The sequence below is a fragment of the Onychostoma macrolepis genome, chromosome 20 (genome assembly GCF_012432095.1).
Source record: "Onychostoma macrolepis isolate SWU-2019 chromosome 20, ASM1243209v1, whole genome shotgun sequence".
Classification (NCBI taxonomy): domain Eukaryota; kingdom Metazoa; phylum Chordata; class Actinopteri; order Cypriniformes; family Cyprinidae; genus Onychostoma; species Onychostoma macrolepis.
The window spans coordinates 32,042,349-32,063,896 of record NC_081174.1 but is presented as its reverse complement, the minus strand read 5'-3'; the positions used below and the strand labels follow the sequence as shown (position 1 = coordinate 32,063,896).

The following is a 21,548-nucleotide window of genomic DNA, read 5'->3' as shown; positions in this document are numbered from 1 at the left end:
ACAGTGGAAAAAGGTTCTGACTTTAAAAGATGGTTCTTCTGTGAAAAACCCCTTATGCACACTTTACTTTTAAGAGTAAACAACCCAAACTCCAAAAACACTTTCTCACATCAATTTCTCACTAAAAACATTCCCAAAGAGGCCAATAATATCAATGAATGTAGCAAAACAAAAAAACGGAGGCGTGTGATCATCAGGTAATGTGTTTGTGTTGATGTTTGTCCGCAGACGGAGGACAACTCTGCGTCCGGAGCCAAAAACGAAGCCAACCGGACCAGCGGAGGAGGTGGAGGCCTGATGGAGGAGATGAACGCGCTGCTCGCTCGCAGGTCAGAGACGACACACACAGCACACACGGAGAATAAATACACACCAGTAAACACACACACTTTACTTCTCATCACAGACGGAAAGCAGCAGACGAGAAGAAGGACGGAGAAAGCCAAAGCGTGAGTACAGAGCTGATGGAGATCAGATAACTGTGGTCCATTTTCAGTGACGTTTTTAGATTTGTATTTTTTATTTTAGTTTATTTATATAGCACATTTCATACACAATGGTAATTCAAAGTGCTTTACATGAAAGGAATTAAAAAAATTATTAACATTTTTTTAAACATTATTTCAAATGAATTAAAAGAGTTAAGAATTAAAAATGATTATATATAAAAGCATTTATATATATCAAAGATTTGATACACACACACATTACAGATACACATTATTGATCTGAATAATAATAATACATGATACGGACACATTTTGTGTCACAAATAAAAGCGTATCTTGATTTAAGGATATTTGCACCAGAAACCAAGACAAAAATACTGAGGAAGAACATGATTTTTTACATTGTTGGAAGATTTGAACATGAGAAAGTGAAGAATGTAAGACATAAATATTAATATTGTAACTTGCAGTGTAAAAATATTTATATATTTATTTATTTTGTGGATTTAAAACAATAATAATAATGTCTATATATGTGCAGCCCTATATATATATAATTTCATAATAAAAACAAAACACTTAATGAAAAAGATGTAAATATTTTATGTGTGCCTTTGTAAAAAAGTAATATATTTAAAATACATTTATTTCATACTAAGTATAGTTCAAATCTATTGACATAATTACTGACAGATAACTCAAGACTTACTGATATAAAAATTATAATTAAACTATTACTTATGCACAATGCACTAAGTCTAATATGCGTTTTAATGTCACTTTTGATGAGGATTGTATGATTTTTGATTAATATCAGACTTTAAATGCAAAGTGTACCTGAAGTAGTTCCAATATATTAAGTATATATTTAATTGTAATTCAGCACTACTTCCGCACAATTAAAGCGCATTAAGTACTAAATTAGTTGTTCCAATTTAGCAGACTTTAATTATACCAGGTTAGTATACTAAAAGAATAATTGCAGGATTACAAGTACATAAATATAAAAATGTATTTGTAGTAGACTTAGCATGAAATAAAAGTATTTCAGTATATTTATTTTTGACTAGGGTTAAGTTGCATGCACTTTGAGTGAGTGTTTGAGGTGTAACGACGGAGGAGTGTTGTTTTCTGGGAATGATTCTACTGTGTTTCAGGACGATGGCGCGTCTCGTGGACAGAACGCCGCAGGTACTTGTTCTTCTGAATGAGAGCAGTGCAGTAAATGTGTTTCTCAGGTGAGTGTGGATGATAAGGTCGGCTCTGGTGTGTGTCGTTCTGCAGACGGAGTGAAGAAGCCGTGGGACCGAGCCAATTCAGCCGAGAGATCATCGCTGGTGTCCAGGTCAGAAACACAACACCACAGTCCAGACACGCTGCATTCCTAATGGACTCGATGCAGAGTCATCGTTTACTCATGTTGAACACAGAAGAAGATATGATGATGATGATGTGTGTAACCAAACACTTTCTGCTTCCCATTAGCTGTGTTTCCATCCACCTATTATTATGTGCATTTTGGGATATTGCATAAAAAAACGCTGGATGGAAACGTCAAGATGAGCATAAATTCTAAAAATACTAAAACATAAAACTGAGCAACCAATGCATGGATCTCATTTCACAGCATCTAAAATTAGCCAAAGTGACCACTTTTCGTCTGCGCGCTCTGAAGCTCGTAATTTATCATATACACAAATTATTACATACAGTGCCTTCTACTGTACTGCAGCAAATTTAGTTTTTCTTCGTGATATTTAGCGCAAGTTCATCAGGAAGTGACGATTTTGCTCTCTTCAACTCACTGGATGGAAACGGTGCTTTATTCACAAATGTTTTATGCGATATTCCAATTTTGCGCGCAAGTTTAATTCGTAACTTTGGATGGAAACATAGCTAATGACTTATTTTTCGTACGATGGAAATCAGTGACTGTCGACTGGTACCAGAATTCTTTAAAATATCTTCTGTTGTAATAAAATAAAAAGAATTGATCAATATTTATTATTAATTCTAGCTGCACTAGTCTAATCAGCACTAATAAGAATGATTAATGCACACATTAATTATGTATTGATATATGCAAATAAGCAAACTTTTTATTTTATTACCAGAACTTACTATACACTATCAAAACATTAAGCTTCAGTATACTACAGTGTCGATTTAAGTCCATTTCCACCTTGGAATAAAAATAAAAAGGTAATTGTGAGTTTTGGACTTTCTTTTTCTTTCAATTCTGAGGAATAGAGATAAAAACATCACAGTTACCTTTTTGTGCTTTTTATTCCATTCCAAAAAATAGTGAAATGGAGACTCAGAATTCAGAGAAAAATAAAAGTCTGAGACAAAAAGCTGTAATTAACTTTTTCATTTTTTATCCTGTGACAGAAACAAGCTTTCATAAGTTGCTGATAATTTAAGTGTGTATAATATTATAAAATAAATGTAATTTTATATTTTAAAAACGAGCAAAAAACAATATTTGTGTAAATGTGTGGCAGGACATACTGTAAAAACACTTGATTACTGTTCACTGCTGGAAACAAACACTCACGTCTTCAGTGTTTGAGACGCTCCGTCATGTGATCTGATGTGATCATGTGATCTGTTATGATGTGATCTGTTATGATCATGTGATCTGTTATGATCATGTGATCTGTTATGATGTGATCTGTTATGATCATGTGATCTGTTATGATCATGTGATCTGTTATGATATGATGTGATCATGTGATCTGTTATGATCATGTGATCTGTTATGATGTGATCTGATGTGATCATGTGATCTGATATGATGTGATCTGTTATGATGTGATCTGATATGATCATGTGATCTGATATGATCATGTGATCTGATGTGATTAATGCAGTGATTGTGTCCATCTTTAGGGTTCGACCCGTGGGCAGCATCAGCGACTCAGACGCCTTAGACTTCGACAGAATGAAACAAGTAAAGATGATCCATATTTTACCACCAAAAACATACTATTATAGGTTTTATTAATCTATTAAGAATTTAATTTTAGTTAATAGTTTAGTAATTAAGTTGTGTTTTTGTCTTTTTTAGTAGTTTTGTAGTCTACATATATATATAAAATTATACATTTTTCTTTTATGCCTAAAATCATTAGGATATTAAGTAAAGATCATGTTCCATGAATATATTTAGTAAATTTCCTACCGTAAATATATCAAAACTTCATGTTTGATTAGTAATATGCATTGCTAAGAATTAATTTGAACAACTTTAAAGGTGATTTTCTCAATATTTAGATTTTTTTGCTCCCTCAGATTCCAGATTTACAAATATTGTCCGATCCTAACAAACCATACATCAATGGAAAGCCTAGTTATTCAGCTTTCAGATGATGTATAAATCTCAATTTCCAAAAAATTTAAATCGACCCTTATGCTCCAGGGTCACATATATACAGTATATATATATATAGTATATATAGTTTAAAAAAAATGATAAACTAAATAAAAATGGAAAATGTTGCCTTTATTCTATATTCTATTTTAATTTTACAATGTTTTTTTATATACTTTAAATTTTAGTTTTAGTTGACTATAATAACCCTGTTTCGGTTGCTTTAAATGCAAACGATGTTTTAATTGACAGGAAATCTTGGAAGAAGTGGTTCGTGAATTGCACAAGGTGAAGGACGAGATCATTGACGGTATGTTGTGTGGTTTATTCTCCAGTCGCTCAAACAGCAGATCTGCGACGCAGAGGTCATGGGTTCGAGTCCCAGGGAACACGAGAGATGACACAATGTAAAATGTGCATGTTAAATGCGGTGTAAGTGCATACATGTAAACAACGTGTGACAACGTGCCCCAGTCTGTTGTTATGTTCTGTATTATGTAATGCACTCGTGTCCGACTCTAACGACTGTGTTGTGCTTTATTTCCAGCCATTAGACATGAACTCAGTAGAATCAGCACCACATAATGTCCATCTCCTCCGAGAGCCCAACCCCTGCAGATCCTGCTGTAGCGACGCGAGCCGGACGTTACAGCCGTATTAAAGCGCACGGACTGACGGCGTCGCCGTTTTAACACGTCTGCAACGTCGAGGAACCCTGAGCGTGGATGAAGGACACTTGCACTGATCTTACCGTTCCTGCTGTACGTTGATTTTGGTGGCAGTCTTTTCAAAGTCTTTTGCAGAAACTGAAGAACATAGAAAAACATCTGGAGTCCTTTTATTTTGTCTGCATCATTATTGTTATTATTATTATTATTATAGGTGTAGTTGTAGTAGTAGTAGTGTTTTCATGTAGGCAGAGGTAGACATAGGAATTGACAATAATAATAATAATGATAATATGATATCATTGCACATCACTTCAGCGTTAGCCTTTTATATTTTTACCGTTTTCATTTTCCTTGAGATTCATCATAAGCACATTTCTCATTACCTCTGTTTTTAAGAGTTTTTTTTATCCTTTTTGCCATAACGATGTATTTTATCACTGAAGGAGGGTTTTTAAAAGCGTAGGCTGTTCTCGAGTTATTATCTGACGGACAAACATCACACACCAGAGTATTTGTGATCATGTTGTTAATAAAATGTTTATTGGCTGCGAGGATATGGTGAAGTATTGTTCTGTTTTATGATTTCTCTTTTTGACCAAGTGCTTCCTGGTTTGAAAAAAAAATAATAAAAGATATACATGACGTTTAAAAAGAAGTGAAATAAAGTGTGAAGGTTGTGTTGGATGACGGTGCCGGTGTGTTTCATCTGCATGTGTGCATCAGACAGAAATCAGATCCGTCACGAACACGTTCATATGTGAGCTATTCAGACATGACAAATACATCCATCTCTGTTTAAAGAAAACCTGACATAGACGTTCATTTTCATTGACATCTTCAGAAAAAATTGACATTAGAAAAACCCACAGACTGACATATTACCATCATAATTATATTTTAATAATAAGCCTTTCATCATTTTATTTCATATTTATTTTTACATTATTAATACACAGTGTAAATCATTCATTATATTCAGACAATTTATATATTCATTTACAGTGAAATCTGGATTTCAAATAACAATAATAATGACATTTAACACAATCCATTAAAAGGTACAAACAAGCCACCCGTAAAATGAAATCAATTCATAACTGTGTCCCTGCAGCACAGAAGCAGTCATAAGCAGCAGCTATATCTGCAGCAATATCGGTCAAAATTATACATTTTTCTTTTATGCCAAAAATCATTAGGATATTAAGTAAATAATGTTCCATGAAGATATTTTGTACATTTCCTACTGTAAATATATCAAAACTTATTTTGTGATTAGTAATATGCATTGCTAAGAACTTCATTTGAACAACTTTAAAGGTGATTTTCTCAATATTTAGATTTTTTTGCTCCCTCAGATTCCAGATTTACAAATATTGTCCGATCCTAACAAACCATACATCAATGGAAAGCCTAGTTATTCAGCTTTCAGATGAAAAATGTGACCCTTATGGCTGGTTTTGTGCTCCAGGGTCAGTGTATGAGAAGTGGAGCGGTTGCGGCTAGAAGGGATACAGCTCCGACCGGAAATGAACTATGAAATTAATTTTCTACCTATTAGATTGTGTTTTATTAACATATACACCAACCCCTTACAAGAATTAAAAACTAGTAGATATTGTTGTACAGTGTGACAAAACGACGCTGTTGATGTGCGCATGCTCAGTAGCGCCATCCGTATCCCTTCAGCCTTCACCAAGCGGAGCAGTGTTGCCAAGTCCGCAGCTTTCCCGCGGAATTGTGCTTCTGCAACAGTGTTGCCGCGAGCTGTGTTTGATGTCCGCGGGTTCTCGCGATATTTCCTAGCGATGAAGAGAAGCGTTCTGAACCTTATTCTGTGGCCATCTAGTGGTCATAACGATGATCAGCGCCTCGCTGTGCTGTGTTCCACTTCATCTGCTTCTACAAACGAGTCTTAGTTTTGTTGATAGTCATTCATTTCTGTCTGTGCACCACTAAAAGAAGTCAAATAAGTCAAACATCAGCTAAATCTAATACTGAAGCAGTCACGGTTTTTTAACTAATTCAAACAAAGTTAACATCAAATTTCAACATATATACATAAAGGATTTTCACATTATAACATGACCATAAACATTCAGAGAACTGAAGAAAAAAAGATGTTTCTTGCTTTTCCCTGAAGACATATTCAAAGAATACAAAACTTTACAAAAAAAATTCTCCATGAAATTGAACAAAATTCCATTCTTTTTGTTATTAATTAACACTAAGGACTTTTTAACGATTCCGTCTCTATTAAGAATAATTCACATTTGGTTATACGCTTTGCAAATTTTTGTTTATGGATGTAATATTTACCATGCAAAATGTAAAAGTTCAGAACATATTTATACATTTTGCATATAACATATTTTAAAGATCATTTATAATTAACATCTCTTGGGGAAAACTGAAAAATAAAACCTAACATCAGACCAACATTTCAAAGATAAGTCACAGCTTTAAAGAAATCTTCCTCCTGTTCATCACTAAAACTGCATTTGTTTCAATGATAGGAAAACTTTACATGGGTAGATTTTGTGGAGTATTTTAAATTGTGCCTCTTTAACTTTATTCAGAATTTATATGGATTTAACCATGCAGTCGCTGAAGCAGTCACGTGGTTTTCAGGCGAACGAACGTCATAGATCACGTGCTTTTGGCAAAACGAATCAAGCTCCGATACAGCGCTTCAATGTGAAATGGGTTGTTTTTTTGACGTTGAACATAACATCGCTAATATTTAGCGCCTGCGATGCGAATTGTACCGGGGAACCTCGCCAAACAACGTGTATCTTACCCCCCAGAACGCGATTTTTACCGGGGGAGCCCCCTCGAAACGCGAATCTGGGCGGGTTTTGTTGCGGACGCCTGGCAACCCTGGAGCGGAGAGTTATTTGTGTTATCGGAGTGAACGCGCTGCGGGTTTCAGGGGGTGTGTGAGAGCGTTGCGAGCGAGCGAGCGAGCGTTGAACGCCACAGCGGAGGCGAGCGAGGCGGACTCGGCGAACATGGCATCCGGCGAGACGCTGTACATCGAGGCGGACGGCTCGGAGATGCCCGCGGAGATCGTGGAGCTGCACGAGATCGAGGTGGAGACCATCGAGACCACGGTGATCGGCGACGAAGACGACGACGACGAGCAGCAGCCCATGATCGCGCTGCAGCCGCTGATCACAGACGACCCGAGCCAGCTCCACCAGCACCAGGAGGTGATCCTGGTCCAGACCCGCGAGGAGGTGGTCGGCGGCGACGAGTCGGAGCTCCGCGGGGAAGACGGCTTCGAGGAGCGGATCCTCATCCCGGTGCCCGCAGAGGAGCACTACATCGGGCAGACGCTGCTCACGGTCGCGGGCAAGAGCTCCGCGGGGCGGCTGGGGAAGAGAGCGGCGTCAGGGGGCAAGAAATCGGGCAAGAAGAGCTACCTGAGCGCGGCGGAGGCCTGCGGGAGGAAATGGGAGCAGAAGCAGGTTCAGATCAAGACTCTGGAGGGCGAGTTCTCCGTCACGATGTGGGCTTCGGGTGAGTCCCTCGGCAGGCAGGGCGTTGCCACTCCGCGCTCGGTCTTCTCTGCGGCTCCTCGCACCGTGTGTTTATGTTTTGAACGGAGGCCATGTTTTGGGCTGTCGATGGGCGCCGCCATGTTCCCCGATTCCAGTATGGCGGCCCTGGAAAGATGGCGACGGCGCGGCGGATTGGAGATGGCGCGAGCGCGCTGCGGCTGCATCTTGTAGGCCGCGAGGCGAAAGCGACCGTTAAAAACCGTTAAACGCGGATTTAAAATTTCGGCTTCAGCGGGAAGCGATCGCGCGCCACTTTGGATTTAAATAGTCGTTAAGGTGTGACGCTTGTTTATTTTATTTTAGCGTTTGGAACTGTTGTTGTCTGTTAAAGCGTTACACCGTGTCCTAACTACACGCGATAAAAGGTATCATTTACATATTAATCATAGTTTTTGTCCTTACCAGCTGCCGAAATTTCTATTTTAGAAACGGTTTCTATTTCAGTGACGTCGCCTGGAACAAACAACAACAACAACATTCAAACTATGACGGTGATAATCTCAGGGACTGACTATGTGCTTTGTTCAATGCTAAACGTGTCTAATGTGAGTTTGAATATCATTCTGAGTTACATTTATAGCCATAAGGAACGCAACAGCAGTTAGCTTACCTCAGATGTTAAAAATAAATTAAAACAAACATGTAAGTTAAAACTGCGAACCAATAAGCGTATTCCATAACAAAGATGGTATCAGTCACTCAGTATGTACATTTAATTTTGTTAAAAAGGTTTAATATTTATGTATTTGATCATAAACTTATATTTCCTTGTGATTGCAGTGCGCTAACAGAGAGGCTCCGCCCACACACGCGTCTGATTGGCTGCGATGTTTGATTGATTCTGTCGCTTCGCTTCTAGTGTGCACTCGAACTGTTTGTCTCTGGAATATTGACGCGTCGCGTGTAGTTAGGACACAGTGTTAGTTCACCCAAAAATGAAAATTCTGGTCGTTCCAAACCCGTAAGACCTTCGTTCATCTTCGGAACACAAATTAATATATTTTTGATGAAATCCGAGAGCTCTCTGATCCTCCAGCGTAGCAAGGAGATTGTTAAATTTGTGTTCCGAAGATGAACGAAGGTCTTACGGGTTTGGAACGACCAGAATTTTCATTTTTGGGTGAACTATCCCTTTAACTCATTTGAAGCCATCTGTGTTTCAGATGACAAGAAGGACATCGATCATGAGACGGTGGTGGAGGAGCAGATCATCGGGGAAAACTCTCCTCCGGATTTTTCCGAGTACATGACGGGAAAGAAGCTCCCGCCCGGCGGAATCCCGGGAATCGACCTGTCAGACCCGAAGCAGCTGGCAGAGTTCGCCAGGTCAGAGACGCTCACCTTTACTGCCCCATTAAACCATAAAGCCAACAGATTCAGTGTTTGGTCCCAGTAGGTGTGTACTTCAGGGTCAGAAATGAAACAAAGTTCTTCAGATGTTCAAATGTGACCCTGGACCACAAAACCAGTCCATTTTTTGAAATTGAGGTTTATGCAAGCTGAATAAATAATCTTTCCATTGATCTATGGTTTGTTATGATCGGACAATATTTAGCTGAGATACAACTATTTGAAAATCTGGAATCTGAGGGTGCAAAAAAATCTAAATATTGAGAAAATCACCTTTAAAGTTGTTCAAATGAAGTTCTTAGCAATGCATATTACTAATCAAAAATGAAGTTTTGATATATTTACGGTAGAAAACTTACAAAATATCTTCATGGAACATGATCTTTACTTAATATCCTAATGATTTTTGGCATAAAAGAAAAATGGATAATTTATACTGCTCTGATGTATTGTTGGCTATTGCTACAAATATACCTGTGCTACTTAAAGGCCCGTTCACACCAAGAACGATAAAGATATAGTTCTAAAAATCATTCTCAATATTAAAGAGTCCACACCACAGCTATAACGATAAAGGCACAGAGAAACGATATTGTTGGAATCACTTCCAGAACAATTTTTTCCAGCTGATGAACGATACAAACATTGACGGCCAATCAGAATCCATCCTGCGATAACGAGCTCAAGAATTTAAATCGGCAGACGAGCGTGTGCTTAGAATAAACCGACGATATCGTCCGCTGGTGTGGACGCTAATACCGTTATCTTTATAGTTACCGTTCTTGGTGTGAACAGGGCTTAACACTGATTTTGTGGTCCAGGGTCTCAAATGTGAGGGAAAATGTTCATTTTAAGGCAGCAGTTATTTACACTACGAAAATAGCAGAATTGTTTTAGCTATATGCTGTTTACACTAAGCTCAAATAGCTATAGATTCTATTGACACTGTGTTAAAATAGCAGGATTTTCTGCTGTAGCCTACTACTTAATGCAAATAGTGGCGATTATCTGCACCTCAGTATTGTAGTCCATTATAAAACAGCATGCAATAACAACGTATTCAGTGGAAATTATTATTTGATTTCAAATTAATAAATGGATGCACCTTATTGAGACAATAAAGCCCTCCCTACAGCTACCCTACCCAGCTTTTTGATTATTTCCTTAATGTTTATTGAAAATAAATGCCTTTCCGACATATGAGATTTGAAAAGAGAGGGAAAAATTTCAGCAATAGGCGGGTTCGAACTCGGGTTGATCGCGTCAAAAACACTACGCTTTACCATCTACGCCACTGGAGCTATTTTGTAGTGTTGTCTAGCCCAATCACACATTGGTGGGCGGAGTTAGTGTAAATGGCCTCTGCCAACAAGGCGGGTTATATGCACTTAGTGTAAATAGACACTCGGTCATTTTAATCGTCCCTGTTGTCTAATAGCGTACTTGATTTAGCTGTGATTTGTAATGTGTTGAGATGTCAGGTCATGTATTCGCAGTCTCAGATGCGTGAGTGTGACTGTGATGATAAACACTTTCAACACCAGCCTGACCGGGTTTCTGCGGCTGTTAAAAAGATCTGAAATCAGAGCAGAAAGTCTAAAATTCATAAAGTAATGGCATTAAATGTTGCATGCACGGCAAAAAAGTGCTGTTCTTCCTCTGTATTTTAGTATTGTTTTCCAGCACAAATATCTAAACATCCTTAAATCAAGACACATTTTCTGGAGATGCAGAATGAAGATATGAAGTCTTGTTTTATGAGAAAATGAAGTGAGTTTATGATTAAAACAAGAACAAATATCTGAGAACCTGTTATGCTTTGAATTAAGTTGATTTTTCTGACTCCACTTTTATTTGCACTGGAAAACAAGATATCACTCATTTTTTTGAAGTGTGATCATAAGATATTTATATTATAGTGTTTGGATCAGAGATATTCAAGCCGTTCAAGCATTTTTTTTTTTTTTTTTTATTTAATAGCTAATAGTGATCTGTTGAAAGATCAAAGCATTGCTGATACAAGATATTTACATTTAGAGATCATATTGACAATGCGTTCCAATCAATTTATTCCTTAAATTTTCTTTCCTTTGGTTTTATTCATATTAAATTGTGTATTTTTCAAGCAAAAATGTTAAGGTAGATGTTTTAGGGCTGTTGAAATGGTTAAATTAAATGTTAGTAATCAAAAAGCATGTCAAATTAATTGAAATTATAACAATTTATTAAATGTTTAATTTATCTAAAAAAAAACATGGGGCCCAATGAAATGAGTTTTATTGTTCTTAAATTGTTTTTGTTTTTTGCCTGGACTGCATTTTGATGGTTTAATTAAACTTTAATAATCAAAAAGCATGTTTAATCAATTGAATTCATAAAACTTTAACAACTCAGTAATTGATTAAAATCATAGGAAATCAAGATGTTTCCCTAATGGTCAACAACTAGCTGATGAAATTGAATGAGTATGTTTATATAATACCACTTAAATATAGAAGTTTGTTTCTGACCCTGTGTGTGTTTGTGGGATCATGTGATCTCTGTGTCAGTTTCATTGTACTTCCTGTAAAAATATCCTTTTGTTTTTATTCATGTTTAGTGTCTCTTTGTAAGATGTGCCTTTGTTTAGTGGATGTTCAGTGAGTCTGCGGTGGTTTGACGAGACGTTTACTGTGTTAGTTGTTTTATTTCTCAGCCCCTTCAGTCACAGCGGAGCTGGTTTTGCTCGGAGTCCCGTTCGGTGAGTTTTAGACTGAATCTCACACCTGAGGGCTTGTTATTGGTCACGAGAGTGTCTGGGGTCACGGGTGGAAGTGATCTGAATGTCCTCTGATACGCAGAGCATGCTGGGTAACTGATTTCTGATGTGCTTGTGTTGATCTAGAATGAAGCCGAGGAAGATCAAAGAGGATGACGCGCCTCGGACGATAGCCTGCCCGCACAAAGTGAGTGATTGAGTGCGTTTGTCTGTAAGCGTTAGGGGTGTGCGATATTGACGAAATATTATCTCGATATTTTCTGGGATTTTATTGATATCGATAATTAGACGATATTTTGCTGAGTGTGTTATTGTGCTGGTACCAAATGAATCTTTGCACAGCAGAGGAAACACAGAAGCTGCGTCTGAAGAGCTGTTTAGATGTATTTAAACACTGTTTAATGCAGGACATGAATGCTTTAACCTGCAATTACAAATGCATAAATAATGTTTTGATATATTAATCATAAAACGATGAATAGATACTTTAAATGTGAAATTAAAACCGCCAGCAGGTGGCAGCAAGTCATTGTTAATAAGTGAGTCATTGCGATTGAACCGAATCATTTAAACGGTTGATTCATTCAGGAACGAAACACCGTCATGTTGCTCCGAGATGCAAAACAGCGCTGTGGCAGTGTTTGGAATTATTTTTGTTGTCGAAATAGTGCAAAAACAGGAAATATAGTCTAAAACGCAAGTCTCGTAATTAACATCTTATTGAACTGTTGTAAAAAATCAATATCACGTTTGTAAACCTGGTCAGTTTTGGAGAAAAAACGGCACTCTTTGTGTGAAATTAATTTGGAGTGGTATGAATATATAAATTTTCTGCCTCCATGTCATGAATTTGTGGTCGTATATCGCACAGCCCTAGTAAGCGTCTGGAGACTGGAGCGCTCCGGTCACATGCTTCTCCTGTGTTTCTGACAGGGCTGCAGTAAAATGTTCAGGGATAATTCAGCCATGAGGAAGCACCTGCACACTCACGGCCCGCGGGTCCACGTGTGCGCCGAGTGCGGGAAAGCCTTCGTGGAGAGCTCCAAACTCAAGCGCCATCAGCTGGTTCACACCGGAGAGAAGCCCTTCCAGGTACGTCATCAGGCTGAGTTATTATGGGAACGCGAGCCAAATTAAACCTCCATGTCTAGACTACACTGTAAAAAAAAAAAAAAACTGGCAGCTGTGGTTTAACCGTAAAAAATACGGTAGCAACATTTTAGGTTTTATGGATTTAACTTAAACTTACAGTTAAATTACGTAATGTCATTAACTGATATAATGTTAATATACCATCCTATTGAAGTACTGAAATCTGTTTTGTAATACACTGATAACCACCAAAAGCAGGTGTTGATGAGTCACATGATGAACCAAAGCCCATCACAAGCAGCTTTTAAATATTAACATATATAGAAGGTGTACATGTCATTCACACAAACACTAAACACCATCATGGTGACGCACATGAAGCTGAAAGAATGCAATAAACATTAATTTAACAATATTAGATGTAACATACAACCCTAATGTACACAACTGATGAGAAAAAGCTAATAAACAAACGGTTATTTCAATGCAAAAACATCAAATGTAAAATTCTGGGAATGTCAATTTACGGTTATTCACTGTAAATTATACATTCCTTTTCACTTCCAAAAACACTATACTACGGTTTGAATGTAATGTCCAATACAGTTTAATTGTTTTACAGTGTACTGCTGGACCGTCTAGAAATGTTCTTCAGACAGCTGACTGCTCAGACATAGGGCTCTATGAAATACATCAGATTTGTTCTCAAATTTGGGGAAAATTCCCATTTAAATTTTTCTGTTTTAATGGTTAAATTAAATTTTAGTAATCAAAAAGCATGTCTAATTAATTGAAATTATGAAACATACACAATTTAACAGCAATATATTAAGTTCAACAAAAAATTTGAGGGCCCTTTGAAATATTTTTATTTTTCCAAAATTATGTTTCCCAAGGATTTTTTAGTTGTTGTTGCATTTTAACGGTGTAATTAAATGGCCTAATAGTCTAATCATCTTCATAAAACTTTTAACAACTCAAAAAATTAAATAATATTTTTACAATAACATGGCAGAATGAAAAATGTTTTACTTGTTCAGAAATTGTGTTTTAAATTTTTCTGGATTTATGATTTAATACAGATTTTTTTATCAATGACAGTGTTAATCAGGACATAAAACATGGGCCATTTAATTAAACTATTAAAATATAATCAAATGAAAATTTAACGATTCCTTTTTTTTTTTTTGTGCCAAACACAATGCTGCACCAGAGATTTACTGTTAAAATTAACATACTGATAAACGATTCTTGTTTTTTTTTTTTTTTAGTTGTAATGATATTATTATTATTATTATTACTATTACTATTACTTTGAGAAGTATATTCTACTGTACTATGATTAGGGCTGGGCCATTTGTTCTGATTTATTGATTAATTTCAATTGAATGTTTTGCCACAATTTTCTTTTTTAGAAATCGAGGAATTGTGAGAAATAATATCAATGTTATTTAATGTTGTAGTTACATTTTCAAGTGAACTAATTAAAAATGGTAAAAAATCAAAAATTGGTCAAATGTCCTGAAAAGCTATTACTCAGCCCTAACTATGGTAATATATTTATTTTCCAATTTTTTTTTTTCCCAAGTTGAAGCAAAGATTTATTTGGCGTGTTGCAGTGAAGATCTTTGAGTTCCTGGTGTTTGTTAGTTTTGTGAAGTGACCGTCTCTGACCGTCCTGTGGTTCTCTCCGTCTAGTGCACGTTCGAGGGCTGCGGGAAGCGTTCTCTCTGGACTTTAACCTTCGGACGCACGTCCGGATTCACACCGGGGACCGGCCCTACGTTTGCCCCTTCGACGGCTGCAATAAAAAGTTTGCTCAGTCCACCAACCTCAAATCACACATTCTGACACACGCCAAAGCCAAAAACAACCAATGAACTGCGGCGCGGCGTGTCCTCGAGCATCTAGTTATCTTACACGGACTCCAAGGAGGCTTCATAACGCAGCTCCCATCCACGGATGATGCTTTTTACCACAAAGACAACAAACCAGAACATCGGGACTGTCGCTTCATTCTTTTCCACTTTTACTTCGGTCTCTCTGGTCTTCATAGATATATAGCTTTTAATTTTCTATTTCTGCAAGTGTGCATATTGTACACTTATTTTGGGGGTAAGCCTGTGATCATGAATAATGGCTGAGCGTTTCACAGACGGGGTGATGATATTAGTTCCTGTGCGTTTCCTTCTTTCTCCTGTTGTTTTGTATGGTTGTGACGGAACAGTAATGATCTGCTGGACGCTGCGGATCCCGTCGACGTGTTGATCTGCATTTAGTCATGAGTTGCTTTTGTCCTCTCGTATCACACTTCAGTCGCACCACGGTAAACCGCAGTGTTCACTGGCGTTTTTTTTCTTTGTTAGAATGTATCGTAAAGGTCTAAACCATGAACTATCCTTTGTTAATATTTACACCTCACCTGTATTTCAGCAAACTACAATTAAAGAGGGAAAAATCAGTTTTGGTCAACTTAATTTGCCTTCCTGGAGTCCTGCTGACATCGTCAAATATTATACAGTCAAAACATTTGACAGACTTTTGTGTTATTTATATACTATTATGGTGTTTCTTAGTATTTATAACCTTTTATATTTCAGTTATACTTTTAGTAATTTTGTCTTTGTAATTATTAGTTAATGTGGTCCTCTGCATCTGTGTGATCTGGAGAATTCATTCACTAAAAATCACCAAAACAGCAGCGGATTCCAAAGTGAGAAAAGCTGCAGACTCGGACGCTTGATCTGATGAATGATCGGATGTTAATAACTAGTCTCTGCTGACCTCTAGTGGCCGGGCTGGTAATGACTCGCTCATCAGTCCCATTCATCATCATCAAGGCAGATCATTTGCATATCAGCTGCCTTAATGCTTTTTTAATGTTTGTCTGGTTCTCAATGACAGTGTAGTGATGATGAAACGCTTTCAGTCGTTCTCTGCTCTGATCCTCCAGCTACTGAGCTTTAATTAGCCCAGATTAATCATTTGACTTCGTTAAGACTCAACAGCTGCTTCACGTTCAGTGATACACACACACACACACACACACATGAATGTAACAGTGTTTGCGTTGCACATCATCTGCATTTGTCATAACATCACAAATAGATGTTCACAGATCTGCATGTGTTTGTAAGATGAAGGTCGGATTCTTTATCCTTCGATCACTCATGAATTTAAGACATAACTCGCATCCCATTTTTTCAAGACTGAAAACGTGAGGCTATTTTTAAACTCGGCTGCATTTTAAAGCCATAGTTCACCCAAAACTGAAAATATGCTGTAAAAGTGCTCCCCTCAGTTCATCTGAGATCAGGATGAGTGTGTTTCTTCATCAGGTTTGTAGAAATGTGTCTCTGCATCAGTGTCTCAGCAATGGATGCTCTGCAGTGAATGGGTGCCGTCAGAATGAGAGTCTGATAAAAACATCACAATAATCCACAGCACTCCAGTCCATCAGTTAACATCTGGAGAAGACAAAAGCTGAGACAAATATAATCCATAATAACGCTTCCTCCAGTGAAAAGTGTTCTGGTCTGAATCAGGAGAGAAATCTGCACGGATCAAAACAGCTCTAAACAAGCATGTGGCTGGATGTTGATGTGAGAGACGACAGCAGATGCACTTCTTCACTGCAGGAAGAGTTATTATGGAGTGACTGGAGTGCTGTGGATTACTGTGATGTTTTTATCAGACTCTCGTTCTGACGGCACCCATTCACTGTGAATGTGCAGTTGTTTTTCTGGATGATTGATGTCTGTGGAGCGTCTGGTTTGTGTTTGTTCAGATCAGGTGTGTGTTCTCTGTTTCAGTGTTTGGGTCGATTGATTTGGATATGAAGTTCTCCACAGGGATATTTATGCCTTCAGATGCATTATTAATGTTTCTCATGTTAATATTTCGCCGTGGTGCAGGTATTGCGTTGCGCTTGTGATGTGGAATAGTTTCTGTGTTTTTTCCTGCGAGCTCTGCTGTATTTTCGATGGGATATTACATGCAGAAATATGTTGCCAAGGTAACTGAGACACGCAGAGCTGCAGCAGATCCGCTCAAATCCCACCGAGGCGTCAGGAGCGCTAAAATAAACCTGCAGATCAGATCCATTCTGCCACTGATAAGACAATTAACACACATCAACAGATCAGCCACTGAAAATATCCTATAATAATACATTAGTCTCTTGTGATATGTGATTAATGAAATAAATATTGGACTTTGCATGTCTTATCAAACCATCAGCATTAGTCAAAGAATCCAGATCAAACTGAAAAGTGTTAAATGACACTATAAATGAAGTTATATATATAATTGAACAATTATGTAAATATGGAATTCAATTATATATACTGTGTGTGTGTATATATATATATATTAGTGCTGTCAAACAACAGCTGTGCTGTGCTGTGCTTGTTTGCATAATGTGTGTGTGTGTGTATATACAGTGGGTACGGAAAGTATTCAGACCCCCTTAAATTTTTCACTCTGTTATATTGCAGCCATTTGCTAAAATCATTTAAGTTCATTTTTTTTCCTCATTAATGTACACACAGCACCCCATATTGACAGAAAAACACAGAATTGTTGACATTTTTGCAGATTTATTAAAAAAGAAAAACTGAAATATCACATGGTCCTAAGTATTCAGACCCTTTGCTCAGTATTTAGTAGAAGCACCCTTTTGATCTAATACAGCCATGAGTCTTTTTGGGAAAGATGCAACAAGTTTTTCACACCTGGATTAAATACTGAGCAAAGGGTCTGAATACTTAGGATCATGTGATATTTCAGTTTTTCTTTTTTAATAAATCTGCAAAAATGTCAACAATTCTGTGTTTTTCTGTCAATATGGGGTGCTGTGTGTACATTAATGAGGAAAAAATGAACTTAAATGATTTTAGCAAATGGCTGCAATATAACAGAGTGAAAAATTTAAGGGGGTCTGAATACTTTCCGTACCCACTGTATATATGTGTATATATATATAAATACACACACATCCAGTATAGAATTTGAAAATATTTACTAAATCTTTTATATTATAAATAAACATTTTTAATATATAAACATAACATATTTTTCTGAAATATATACATATATAAATATACACAGTACGCACACGTTATGCAAACAAAAACTTATTTTGGATGTGAATAATCGCAATTAATCATTTGACAGCACTAATATATGTATTATAAACAATCTATAATTGTAAATAATACATTTAAAATAATTAAATGTAAATACTGGATACTTTATAATAATAAATATCTTAAATGACTTACAAATCCTCATTTGTAAGTCACTTTGGATAAAAGCATCTGCTAAACGATTAAATGTAAATAATATATCATTTATAATTTTAATATAAAGTCATTATATATATATATATATATATATATATATATATATATATAATTTTATTTATTTTTTAAATCAAAAATCAAATCTAATTATAATTTATGTAAATATAATTATAATTGATTTATAATGTATTTAATATACAATTTTAATATAACATTTACAAGTTGAATGTATATAAATGTGAATATAATAAAATATAATTATAATTTTAGTATATAATGCTACATTTATGTAAATAATATATAAGGCTAATATATTTATTGTAGTATGGAATTTATATAAAATGCAATGTTAAAATAATAAAATTCTAACTTTAATATATAATTTATGTAAATAAAATTATATAATTGATAAATGGACTCGTAAAATAATACATACTTTTATTATAATAAAAAATAGTCGTATTTTGTTTGAAACGGCTTCGTTAGCCGTGAAAGTCTCTTCGGTAAGTCTTGTAATCGCCTGATGAGTCCAGGGGCATTGTTTCAGAGTAAATGCAGTCAGCTGCGCACGCGCTTCAGTGCATTTCTGAAGACACACGAAACCACGAAGAGCCAGAAACATTACGAGCGGATCTGAGAAAACCCCTTCAGAGCGCTTTTAACACCGCATTAAACACGTCATCCTCTAGTTCAGTATTAGACGCATCAGTTCCACACCTGATGTCAGTCTGTTGTTTTTGGTGCATCATTTATTTGATTTTTCTTATTTTCTATCTGAGGCTAAAACTCAACTCGGGGTCAAAGGTCACGATGCAGACCTGAGTTTCTGATCACATCGATTGTGCAGCGTTTCACTTCCTCGTGCTTTGCATTCACGCCGCTCTTTCTCAGGAGGAGTAATCACATTCAATATTAACCAGGATGTTCATTCAAAGCACATTTTCCTCCGTTAATAATGCATATGCTTGGAATTGCTTCTGCGCATATTATGATTCGTTGTTTATTTCTCTCCGCAGGTATGAGGATTCTATTGTAGAATAGAGTTTACTGTCTGTCCTCGTCACAGCCGCTTAATTGGCTCATGAATAATTCAGCTTCGTCATTCTTTCTCTGGCACTTTAGAGAAAATAATACAAACCACTCAAAGTCTCCATGAAATCAAACAGACTTTTTAAAATCCTGCTCATGCTTTGCTAAGCCTGTTCTCGGCTGGATTTAAAGGGACAGTTACAAGGTATATAACTGCATTTATAACATCCTAATTAATTCACACATATGATGTTTGGTTGGTTTAATTCAATTTTTCAGATTTAGAAACACTTCTCTTCAAATATTGTGATTTATGTATTTCTAAGAATGAAAATATGTCGTTAAATGTATGAGACATCACAACATGATTTGACTGAAGCGACAAATGGGTCAAATTAAGCATGTAAATCAGTTAATCTAACATGTTCTCAAAACATGGAAAGGTTAAAAAACTTATGAGCAATAATGTTCACAAAATAGAACTTTTTTTTTTTACTTTTTAGCTGGATGTTTAATGTTTTTTAAATGATACTACTCATTTCAGAGAACATTCTAAAGAAACGTTTCTATGTTTGCACAATAAAAAATAATAATTTTCATATAACCAAGAATTAAAAAAACATTTTGAACATTCAGAGAACATTAAGAAATAACGCTTTTATAACTTAATGGAGTGGTTAAAAAGTAACTCAAAAAAAGCATTAAAGTTGAAATTGGTCAAATTATTTTGACGAGTTAAAGTGAAACATGGAAAATCATGTTACTATGACTTATTAATCACATCGGTTTTTACAGTGTATTTTTGTTAGCTGGCCAGATATGGTAAAATGCATATAGTTATCCTGTATTTCCTTTCAAAAGCGATTGCATTAAATAGAACGACCATCTGAACACGAAGCCTCCTGAAGATGTGGCCTTTCCACAAGAGCATCTTTTATTAACGTGAGTCTTCAGGATTCACTCGAGACGACACACAGAGAAACGTCACAGCATTTTAATATCGATAACGAGCGAGAGAAAGCAACAGAAAGACTCCGCGTCCTCATAGGCATGAATTTATGAATCGTTAATTGAGATGGCATCCATCGACGGCTCGATTTAACAAGTCATTCCATCACCTGATGCGCTTCATATCTGTCCACAAGAGTGAAAATCACACGTCACAGCTTTTCTCTTAACCCTCATTATGCATTCAATATCTGTAGACTGTTTTTGCATTCTGGGTCATTAAATCATAAAGAATCATAAAGGGTCATAAAGAATCATTAAAATGTCAAAGTTTTGAATGTTATTACTGTATTTACTCCTTTTTTGTTAATTAAAAATTGAGAAAATCTTTGAAATTTATAATTACACATAAACCTATATATATATATATATATACACACCCTACAGCAAAAGATAGAAATAACTGACTTAAAACCATTTTTAGCTGCTGAAAATATTAGTGTTCTAATAATTTTGGCCACCGCTGTTCATATATTCTTTTTCAGTATTGATGAATTTTTATTTGAATATATCACTGTATGAAATTTATAAGAACATATAATCAGTGAATTGCCAGAATTAACTCAGAATTTAATTCAATTCCTTTGAATTTCGAACTCATGATTGCTCAAAAACAGTCCACATTTATGAAAATCCACATATTTATTTCAAATAAATAGCAAAACCACAGAAATATTACTCTTAAAAGTTTCAAGCAAATAAATTCATTTTATTTGCATAAACCTGATCGCTTGATAAAAATCAATGCTGTTTTTCATTCTGCAATGGTTCGTCAATAGAAGCACACATTCGTTCATTTGCAGTCTGATGTGAGATGTGTGGAAAAGGCTAAGTTTATTTTACAAAGGTTTTTGACACTAATATAACTTCATAGATAATTTCACAAAAAGTAGTTTTGGCACCAATGCTGCTCCATACGTAACCGGGTCGAAATGACCTTCATTCCCTTACTAAA

General features: G+C 36.1%; 2 protein-coding genes across 11 annotated transcripts in view; both read left to right on the top strand.

Moving 5' to 3' along the window:
• Window positions 1–5,195, top strand: part of evlb (Enah/Vasp-like b) — a 33,367-nt gene extending 28,172 nt beyond the window's left edge. For 4 of the 10 annotated variants that reach the window (XM_058755699.1, XM_058755701.1, XM_058755700.1 and 1 more), the window contains 7 exons: window positions 229–329; window positions 407–449; window positions 1,607–1,640; window positions 1,734–1,794; window positions 3,342–3,402; window positions 4,075–4,254; window positions 4,370–5,190. In XM_058755699.1, the coding sequence (XP_058611682.1) occupies window positions 229–329; window positions 407–449; window positions 1,607–1,640; window positions 1,734–1,794; window positions 3,342–3,402; window positions 4,075–4,233 (459 nt within the window). In that variant the 3' untranslated portion in view covers window positions 4,234–4,254; window positions 4,370–5,190. Of the gene's footprint in view, window positions 1–228; window positions 330–406; window positions 450–1,606; window positions 1,641–1,733; window positions 1,795–3,341; window positions 3,403–4,074; window positions 4,255–4,369 lie in introns of those variants that run through there. The other 6 variants (XM_058755706.1, XM_058755705.1, XM_058755704.1 and 3 more) reach the window with 6 other exon arrangements.
• A 1,706-nt stretch (window positions 5,196–6,901) lies between these two features.
• yy1b (YY1 transcription factor b) lies at window positions 6,902–15,714 on the top strand. The gene is given in 6 exon segments (XM_058755709.1): window positions 6,902–8,012; window positions 9,217–9,379; window positions 12,288–12,348; window positions 13,095–13,253; window positions 14,952–14,973; window positions 14,976–15,714. Coding segments are annotated over 6 exon segments (1,074 nt in total). The 5' UTR covers window positions 6,902–7,501; the 3' UTR covers window positions 15,134–15,714.
• Window positions 15,715–21,548: the final 5,834 nt, after the last annotated feature.